Raw genomic sequence first — 10,837 nt, 5'->3', positions numbered from 1 at the left:
GGTGAGAGGGCAAGAGACGGTGAGGGGGTGAGAGGGCGATGCTGGAAATGGGGTAGTTTCTCACCCCTGGGGGTGGTGCTGCTGCTAGGGCGTACACTGGGACACACAGGGGGGGATGTTATACCCATCATGTCCAGGGGACTCCTCTGATGGAGGTTGGATCAAACAAACAGGAAATGTGACCCCAGTGACTCGATGTTTCATTAAGTTTCTAAACGGGGAGCACAGAGTCACCACATGTTTAATAATCCTGGTTTCCCACTGGTATTAAACCTCACTGACTCATCATTTATTATCACCTGCTAATGACCATCTAATCAGCAATTTGTTCTTTCTAACTGCAATGTTGTTAAATTGTCCTTTGAGGATCCTCCAAATGCAGCTCACCAGCACCTGGTCATCCCACTACCATCAGAGCTGAAAAACGTGTCGCTGGAAAATTGCAGCAGGTCAGGCAGCATCCAAGGAGCAGGAGAATCGACGTTTCGGGCATAAGGCCTTTTTCAGGGATGCCCGAAACGTTGAATCTCCTGCTCCTTGGATGCTGCCTGACCTGCTGTGCTTTTCCAGCACCACACTCTTTGATCTCCAGAATCTCCAGCCCTCACTGTCTCCTGTTCCATTACCATCAGCCAGCTCTGTCTGTAACAAAGAGTCACATTGACAGCAATTCCAGAGTCAGATTCCATACTTGATGGTATTACATGGTTTGGAGGGTGTTAGTCTGGAAATATACCAAACTGTTTCTACAGGTTTAACAAACTGTGGTGTGTTGGCCATTCTCTGGCCTGGTTGACGGATGCTGGGATGCAAGTTGTTACAATGTCAGACCAGGCTGCTGGATTTATGTTCCAATCTGGGCCAGTAGCTTTTATTTTTAAACAAATCAAAGTGAGATATTCAGGGGAGTTAGCAAGAGGATAGAGCCACAAAATTCCATCGTTTTAAACAAACACCAAGAAATATTCCTGTATCAATACAATCCACAGAACATGAACAATTCATTTAAATTACCCAAAGCTGACGTGTAGTGAATGTGGGTGATGGACTATAACACCCCCACAACAATATCAAGCTGTGAATGTGATCGAGCCAAATCCTGTGGATCTCTCAGCAGTTGTCCCAAATATTACTGACACTCCCAAAGGTCTAATCTGAATCTGGAATGATAATTCTTCCCCTTATCGTCACTGACCATGAATCCCCCTTGAAGAGCAGTGTTCCTTCTAATCTATGCAGCCTATTCAGTGTTCTGCAGTTACTGATCAACATGACAGTGCACTGTCTGATTTCATAGGAACAGGAGGAGGCCATTCAGCCCCTTGAGCTTGTTCCACATTCAATAACATCATGGCTGACTCCACGTACCTGCCTTTGGCCCGTATTCCTTAATACCTTTGTTTAGCATAAAATTATCAACCTCAGATTTAAAATTTAACAATTGCCCAGCGCCCACGGCTGTTTGTAGAAGAGAGTTCCAAACCTCTCCTCTCCCACCCTGTGTGTGTGTAGAAGTGCTTCCAAACATCTCTCCTGAATGGTCTGGCCCTCATTCTTAGAAACTGCCCCTTCCCTGTGGACCCTAGTTTTGGAAATTGTTGTTCATGATGTCAGAAACCCGTGCACTGGAAAACATATAGCCAAGGAAGCATTCCTCACAAATTCCCAGGGGGTACCTTGTCAAACACTTTCTGGAAATCTACATACACTATATCCACTGGTTCCCCTTTCTCGACAAGTTGCCTCCTCAAAGAACTCTGAGAAATTAATTCAACATAATTCCCCTTTGTCAGGACCATGTTCACTCTGCCCGATTACCTTGTCCTGTTCTAACATCTTTAATACCAGCCTCAGACATTCCTTCTTGACAGATGGTGAACTAACCAGCCACAATGTTTCCTGATTTCTGCCTCTGGCCCTTTGTGAATAAAAGGATTACAGGGTCTGTTTCCATGCTGTGTGACACAGTGACTTCACTGCTCGGAGGCCTGTACATTACTCCCATCATAGTCTTTATCCTTTTTGCAGTTCTTCAGCTCTATAATTACAGACTCTACACTTTCTGACCCTATATCACTTCCTGCTATCGATTTAATTTCATTTCTCACTAACAAGGCACCTCCCCCCCCCCCCTCTGCCCATCTGCCTGTCCTTTCGATAAGGTGCGTATCCCTTGGAAATTTAGTTCCCAGTGCTGAACCCCTTTGCAGCCACACCTCCACGACACCCACAGCATCGAACACAACAATTTCAATCTGTGTTACAGACTCACTCACCTTGTTCCTTATACAGTGAGTGGGAGGAAGCCTCAGTAACCCTCAGTAACCTCTGCTGAGCACTACCCACCTTTAACTTTTTCCATAATTTCCAATGAAACTGACCCACCCCCTGGATCCTCGTTATCCAGTTCTCCAGGTCTCTGGTCCCAGTATGATTCAGGTGGGACACATCCCATTGGGACAGCTCCTTCCTTCCCCAGTGCTGGGGCCAATCCCCCACAAGTTTGAAACTGTTTCTCCCTCATCAATCCTTGAGACACATGTTTGCCTCTTGAATCTTATTGACCCTGTGCCAACTTGCTCATGGCTCAGATAGTGATCCACAGATGATCACCTTTTTGGTCCTGCTTTTTAATTTAGCCTCTAGCTGCTCATACTCCCTCAGCGGAACCTGTTTCCTCTTTGTACCAATATCATTGGTACTGACATGGACCACAACAACTGGATCTTTTTCCTCCCACTCCAAGTTCCTCTGCAGCCCAAATGGGAGATCCTGATCCCAGGCACCAGGCAGGTAACCCGGCCTTTGGGAATCTCAATCCAGCCCAGGGAGAACAGTGTCTATTCCCCTGACTATACACTCTCCGATTACAACTACATTTCTCTCCTCACCCCCCTCCCCAGCTCCTGAATGGCTCCCTGTCCCACGGTGCTCAGCCTCACTCCAGCCCCAACTTTCCATCAATCCAGTGAACCCTCTTTTTCTGCTTGCTCCTTTTAAAATCCTCTCATTTACTTTGTCCCGTTGTATGTATGTTTTATGTAGGGTTGATAACATATAGTTTGCCCTTGGGATCCCCATCTCCCTCAATATCTAAACTGCTCGTCCTGACGGGGTCATTGTCCGAGGTGAATCTCTCGCTGTGACTGACGGAATTCCTTCAGCTGTTAATATTTCTTACTCAACGTAATAAAACCTAGAAATTGTAATGGTCAAGGCTCGACCTTTACTGTCTTTCACATTGGGGGAAACTAAAGCAGTTCCTACATTCAACACATGAGGGCAGCAAATCTTCACAAACAACTCAAGAGCAGGAAGTATTTTTAATTCCCTCACAGGTTGAAGGTCTCACCATTGATTGTCCCTAATTACCTCCAAAGGCAGTTAACAGTCAACCACATTGCTGCAGATCTGGAGTCACCTTTGGAATACTGTGTTCAATTTTGATCTTCCTGCTACAGGAAGGATACTGGGAAACTTGAGAGGGTTCAGCAAAGGATGGTCATGTATTTGGAAAGGCAAGGACTGATTAGGGATAGTCAATATGGCTTTGTGTGTGGGAAATCATATCTCACAAACTTGATTGAGTTTTTGAAGAAGTAACAAAGAGGATTGATGAGGGCAGAGCAGTATATGCGATCTATATGGACTTCAGTAAGGTGTTCAACAAGGTTCCCCATGGGAGACTGATTAGCAAGGTTAGATCTCATAGAATACAGGGAGAACTAGCCATTTGGATACAGAACTGGCTCAAAGGTAGAAGACAGAGAGTGGTGGTGGAGGGTTGTTTTTCAGACTGGAGGCCTGTGACCAGGGGGGTGCCAAAAGGATCAGTCCTCTACTTTTTGTCATTTATATAAATGATTTGGATGCGAGCATAAGAGGTACAGTTAGTAAGTTTGCAGATGACACCAAAATTGGAGGTGTAGTGGACAGCAAAGATGGTCACCTCAGATTACAACAGGATGTTGACCAGATGGGCCAATGGGCTGAGAAGTGGCAGATGGAGTTTAATTCAGATAAATGAGAGGTGCTGCATTTTGGGAAAGCAAATCTTAGCAGGACTTATACACTTAATGGTAAGGTCCCAGGGAGTGTTGCTGAACAAAGAGACCTTGGAGTGCAGGTTCATAGCTCCTTGAAAGTGGAGTCACAGGTAGATAGGATAGTGAAGGCAGCGTTTGGTATGCTTTCCTTTATTGGTCAGAGTATTGAGTACAGGAGTTGGGAGGTCATGTTACGGCTGTACAGGACATTGGTTAGGCCACTGTTGGAATATTGTGTGCAATTCTGGTCTCCTTCCTATCCGAAAGATGTTGGGAAACTTGAAAGGGTTCAGAAAAGATTTACAAGGATGTTGCCAGGGTTGGAGGATTTGAGCTACAGGGAGAGGCTGAACAGGCTGGGGCTGTTTTCCCTGGAGCATCGGAGGCTGGGGGGTGACCTTATAGAGGTTTACAAAATCATGAGAGGCATGGATAGGGTAAATAGGCAAAGTCTTTTCCCTGGTGTCGGGGAGTCCAGAACTAGAGGGCATAGGTTTAGGGTGAGAGGGGAAAGATATAAAAGAGACCTAAGGGGCAACTTTTTCATGCAGAGAGTGGTGCGTGTATGGAATGAGCTGCCAGAGGAAGTGGTGGAGACTGGTACAATTGGGACATTTAAGAGGTATTTGGATGGGCATATGAAAAGGAAGGGTTTGGAGGGATATGGGCCGGGTGCTGGCAGGTGGGAGTAGATTAATTTAGGATATCTGGTTGGCATGGACGATTTGGACTGAAGGGTCTAATTCGGTGCCATATGTCTCTATGACTCTATAGGTGTGTGTAAAGACCTGTCTCTGACCTGACTGCTCTGGGGGAGAATGTCTGTCTGTCTGTCTGTTCCAAACTCCACTTGTTTTAGGTTGTATATTCATGACGTGTCAGCCAGACCAGGGAAGGATGGCAGTTTCCTTCCTGAAAGTGACCCAGATGGGTTTTTCTGACAATTAGCAATAATTGAAAGTGAGGGCTGCAGGTATTGGAGGTTAGAGTCAAGAGTGTGGTGCTGGAAAAGCACAGCAGGTCAGGTGGCATCTGAGGAGCAGGAAACTCAATGTTTCGGACATAAGCCCTTCATCAGGAAACACTGCTTATGCTGCTTGACCTGCAGTGCTTTTCCAGCAACACACTCTTGACTCTAAAAGAAAGCAGCGAGTGGTGGTTGATGGAAAATATTCAGCCTGGAGTCCGGTTACTAGCGGTGTGCCATAAGGATCTGTTTTGGGACCACTGCTGTTTGTCATTTTTATCAATGACTTAGACGCAGGCATAGGTGGATGGATTAGTAAATTTGCAGATGACACTAAAGTCAGTGGAGTAGTGGACAGTTTGGAAGAATGTTACAGGTTGCAGGGGGACTGGGATAAACTGCAGAATTGGGCTGAGAGGTGGCAAATGGAGTTCAATGCAGCTAAATGTGAGGTGATTCACTTTGGGAAGAATAACAGGAAGGCAGAGTACTGAGTCAATGGAAAGATTCTTGGTAGTGTGGATGTGCAGAGGGATCTTGGAGTCCATGTACATAGATCCCTGAAAGTTGCCACCCAGGTGGATAGTGCTGTTAACAAGGCATATGGTGTGTTAGGTTTCATTGGGAGAGGGTTTGAGTTCCGGAACCGCAGTGTCATGCTGCAACTATACAAAACGCTGGTGCGGCCACACTTGGAATATTGTGTCCAGTTCTGGTCGTCATATTTCGGGAAGGATGTGGAAGCATTGGAAAAGGTGTAGAGGAGATTTACCTGGATGTTACCTGGTCTGGAGAACTGCAGAAATTCACCAAAGATCCTCAGACAGCACCTTCCAAACCCAAGCCCACTTCCCAGCATTTGCCCTGGGCTTCAACTCCTCTTTTGTGTTAGTTCCTCAGTCTCTCAAATTGAAACAACTCTCTCTTTAAAAGCTCTCAGTGATCTAGCCTCCACATTCTCCGGGATCGGTAATTTCAGGTAGTCCCTCCATCTGGGAGATGCAAGTCCCTCCTTTCCCAGTTGTGACGTTGAGCAGGATGTGGTGGAAGGGGTTAATGGTACCTTCACTGTGGGAACAGATACTGAGCCTGTATACAAACAGCAGTGTCCCTGCACTGGAGCTGCAGACAGACTGATTCTGGATTAGTGGTGCTGGAAGAGCACAGCAGAACAGGCATCATCCAAGAAGCAGCAAAATCGACGTTGCAGGCAAAAACCCTTCATCAGGAATAAAGGCAGTGAACCTGAAGGGTGGAGAGATAAGCTAGAGGAGGGTGGGGGTGGGGAGAAAGTAGCATAGAGTACAATGGGTGAGTGGGGGAGGGGATGAAGGTGATAGGTCAGGGAGGAGAGGGTGGAGTGGATAGGTGGAAAAGGAGATAGGCAGGTAGGACAAGTCCAGACAAGTCATGGGGACAGTTACTGAGCTGGAAGTTTGAAACTAGGGTGAGGTGGGGGGAAGGGGAAATGAGGAAACTGTTGAAGTCCACGTTGATGCCCTGGGGTTGAAGTGTTCCGAGGTGGAAGATGAGGCGTTCTTCCTCCAGGCGTCTGGTGGTGAGGGAGCGGCGGTGAAGGAGGCCCAGGACCTCCAGGTCCTCGGCAGAGTGGGAGGGGGAGTTGAAATGTTGGGCCACGGGCAGTGTGGTTGATTGGTGCGGGTGTCTCGGAGATGTCCCCTAAAGCGCTCTGCTAGCTTTGCCTTCCGCAAAGACCGTTCCCTCCGTGACTACCTGGTCAGGTCCACGCCCCCCCTACGACCCACCCTCCCATCCTGGCACTTTCCCCTGCCACCGCAGGAACTGTAAAACCTGCGCCTACACCTCCTCCCTCACCTCTATCCAAGGCCCTAAAGGAGCCTTCCACATCCATCAAAGTTTTACTTGCACATCCACCAATATCATTTATTGTATCCGTTGCTCCCAATGTGGTCTCCTCTACATTGGGGAGACTGGGCGCCTCCTATCAGAGCGCTTTAGGAAACATCTCCGAGACACCCGCACCAATCAACCAAACCGCCCCGTGGCCCAACATTTCAACTCCCCCTCCCACTCTGCCGAGGACATGGAGGTCCTGGGCCTCCTTCACCGCTGCTCCCTCACCACCAGACTCCTGGAGGAAGAACGCCTCATCTTCTGCCTCGGAACACTTCAACCCCAGGGCATCAATGTGGACTTCAACAGTTTCCTCATTTCCCCTTCCCCCACCTCACCCTAGTTCCAAACTTCCAGCTCAGCACTGTCCCCATGACTTGTCCTACCTGCCTATCTCCTTTTCCACCTATCCACTCCACCCTCTTCTCCCTGACCTATCACCTTCATCTCCTCCCCCACTCACCCATTGTACTCTATGCTACTCTCTCCCCACCCCCACCCTCCTCTAGCTTATCTCTCCACCCTTCAGGCTCACTGCCTTTATTCCTGATGAAGGGCTTTTGCCTGAAACGTCGATTTCGCTGCTCCTTGGATGCTGCCTGAACTGCTGTGCCCTTCCAGCACCACTAATCCACAATCTCGTTTCCAGAATCTGCAGTCATTGTTTGTACCCTGCAGACAGATTGAGCCAGGCTCCAGTCCCGGACCCACCTGACTCTGTCTCCTGTGGTTGGCTTGGATTCAGGTTTAGAAGCTGTTGACCCACCTTCAGCAGACCTGATCTCATGACAGGATCCTCGAGGTAGCTGGCTAAGACAATCCCATTGGCAGAGCTTGGCCCAATAACCTGTGCCTTCTCCCTCCAGGTGTACACCAGATACGGAAAGTGTTATACCTTCAACGCAAACAAGACGAATGTCAGGAAAATGAAACAAGGAGGCATGGGGAATGGCCTGGAAATCATGTTGGACATCCAACAGGACGAATACCTGCCAATTTGGCAGGAAACAGGTCGGTGACTCTGGGTCTGGGCACGATCCATTCACCAGGACGTTATTGCAGAGTTCGAGGGAGCTCCCCTCCACCAGATGTCGGGGGAGGTGGGGTGCTCAGGGGGAGCAGACAGAGGCTGGGAAAGCAGGGCCCTCACACCCCAACACATTCAATTGAAACCTTTCACACTCAGGAAAGGAAGCAACGGTCAACCAGAGAGTATCACCATAATCCAGGGACTGACAGAAAGACACCCTGATGGCCATAAAGGAGCTCAGATACAGGCAGAGCAGGCTGCAGGCCTACCACACAAACCTTACAGAGGGATGGACTCGACAGGGACTTGCGGGGGGGGGTGTATCAGGTGACAATGTAGGTCCAGGTAATGGGGCACAGGTGTAGATCATCCGATGAGGATCAGAGAATGCGGCAGAAACACATTATCGAATACAGCCCCATTCACAGCAAATCACAAAACCGGGCCGAAATGACCACAAAGAGAAAGAATCCCAGAAAACAGGCAGAACACACAAAAATGTCTGAACATGTCACCCCAGTGAGGGTCAGTGTGTGTGGGAGTGTACCCCAGTGAGGGTCAGTGTGGGACTGTACCCCAGTGAGAGTCAGTGTGTGTGGGAGTGTACCCCAGTGAGGGTCAGTGTGTGTGGGAGTGTTCCCCAGTGAGGGTCAGTGTGGGACTGTACCCCAGTGAGAGTCAGTGTGTGTGGGAGTGTACCCCAGTGAGGGTCAGTGTGTGTGGGAGTGTACCCCAGTGAGAGTCAGTGTGTGTGGGACTGTACCCCAGTGAGGGTCAGTGTGTGTGGGACTGTACCCCAGTGAGAGTCAGTGTGTGTGGGACTGTACCCCAGTAAGAGTCAGTGTGTGTGGGTCTGTACCCCAGTGAGAGTCAGTGTGTGTGGGACTGTACCCCAGTGAGGGTCAGTGTGTGTGGGAGTGTACCCCAGTGAGGGTCAGTGTGTGTGGGAGTGTACCCCAGTGAGAGTCAGTGTGTGTGGGAGTGTACCCCAGTGAGAGTCAGTGTGTGTGGGACTGTACCCCAGTGAGAGTCAGTGTGTGTGGGAGTGTACCCCAGTAAGAGTCAGTGTGTGTGGGTCTGTACCCCAGTGAGAGTCAGTGTGTGTGGGACTGTACCCCAGTGAGGGTCAGTGTGTGGGGGAGTGTACCCCAGTGAGAGTCAGTGTGTGTGTGGGACTGTACCCCAGTGAGGGTCAGTGTGTGTGGGTCTGTACCCCAGTGAGAGTCAGTGTGTGTGGGACTGTACCCCAGTGAGAGTCAGTGTGTGTGGGAGTGTACCCCGGTGAGAGTCAGTGTGTGTGGGAGTGTACCCCAGTGAGGGTCAGTGTGTGTGGGAGTGTACCCCAGTGAGAGTCAGTGTGTGTGTGGGACTGTACCCCAGTGAGGGTCAGTGTGTGTGGGACTGTACCCAGTGAGGGTCAGTGTGTGTGGGAGTGTACCCCAGTGAGAGTCAGTGTGTGTGGGAGTATACCCCAGTGAGGGTCAGTGTGTGTGGGACTGTACCCCAGTGAGGGTCAGTGTGTGTGGGAGTGTACGCCAGTGAGAGTCAGTGTGGGAGTGTACCCCAGTGAGGGTCAGTGTGGGGTGGGAGTGTACCCCAGTGAGGGTCAGTGTGGGGTGGGTGTCCCCCCGGTTGGTATGTGGTGAGTTCCAGGACCTGATGTTGTTGTTTTTCCTGTTTCAGATGAAACCTCCTTCGAGGCGGGAATCCGGGTTCAGATCCACAGTCCAAGTGAGCCACCCTACATCCATCAGCTGGGATTTGGAGTGCCCCCTGGATTCCAAACCTTCGTGTCCTGTCAGGAACAAAGGGTATTTCTAATAATATTATGGAATGGTCCCAGTCCTGAGGCCAATAGGCCCATTATCTCTGTGCTGGCTCATGGTGCCAAGCATTCACTCGCCGATATTGTCCCACCTTTGAGCTGGAACCCTGCAGTTTGAGCCTATTTAATTCACCATCTCTTTCCCTTTCCCATCCCGAAGTGAACCTGCCTTGGCGACACTCTCAGACAGAGGATCCCAGACCTTTCCCATCAAGGGAGAAATTCTCCTCCTGTCACTTTCCCCCTAAATCTGTGAGCTTGATCCTTCCCAAAAATGGGATTACTATCCGTGATTCTCTGTCTGTCCTCTTAGACTTTCTCCTAGAGTTCCCCAGCCACATCTATAGTTCATCAATCTGCCTTCCGGAATTTCTAATCTCTGGATTGTTTCCTGTCAGTCTCCTGGGAATGCCATTCAATCTTCATTCCAACAGTTCCCGAAGCATTGTGCAGTAACCGACAGTGTAGAGAGAGCTTTACTCTGTATCTAACCCGTGCTGTCCCTGTCCTGGGAGTGTTTGATGGGGACAGTGTAGAGAGAGCTTTACTCTGTATCTAACCCGTGCTGTCCCTGTCCTGGGAGTGTTTGATGGGGACAGTGTAGAGAGAGCTTTACTCTGTATCTAACCCCGTGCTGTCCCTGTCCTGGGAGTGTTTGATGGGGACAGTGTAGAGAGAGCTTTACTCTGTATCTAACCCCGTGCTGTCCCTGTCCTGGGAGTGTTTGATGGGGACAGTGTAGAGTGAGCTTTACTCTGTATCTAACCCCGTGCTGTCCCTGTCCTGGGAGTGTTTGATGGGGACAGTGTAGAGTGAGCTTTACTCTGTATCTAACCTCGTGCTGTCCCTGTCCCGAGGGTGTTTGGTGGGGGACAGTGTAGAGGAAGCTTTACTCTGTATCTAACCCCGTGCTGTCCCTGTCCTGGGAGTGTTTGATGGGGGACAGTGTAGAGGGAGCTTTACTCTGTATCTAACCCCATGCTGTCCCTGTCCCTGGGAGTGTTTGATGGGGGACAGTGTAGAAGGAGCTTTACTCTGTATCTAACCCGGTGCTGTCCCTGTCCTGGGAGTGTTTGATGGGGTCAGTGTAGAGG

The 10,837-nt window shown here is 49.5% G+C and overlaps 1 protein-coding gene across 1 annotated transcript in view; it reads left to right on the top strand.

Moving 5' to 3' along the window:
• LOC140482511 (acid-sensing ion channel 4-A-like) overlaps positions 1–10,837 on the top strand; it is a 218,897-nt gene that overhangs the window by 171,525 nt on the left and 36,535 nt on the right. Inside the window, 2 exon segments of the mRNA XM_072580062.1 lie at positions 7,755–7,899; positions 9,602–9,729. Coding sequence (XP_072436163.1) covers positions 7,755–7,899; positions 9,602–9,729 — 273 coding nt within the window.

Source organism: Chiloscyllium punctatum, chromosome 10 (genome assembly GCF_047496795.1).
Source record: "Chiloscyllium punctatum isolate Juve2018m chromosome 10, sChiPun1.3, whole genome shotgun sequence".
Lineage (NCBI taxonomy): Eukaryota > Metazoa > Chordata > Chondrichthyes > Orectolobiformes > Hemiscylliidae > Chiloscyllium > Chiloscyllium punctatum.
The sequence above is the reverse complement of the archived record's forward strand: the minus strand, read 5'-3'. Positions and strand labels throughout refer to the sequence as shown.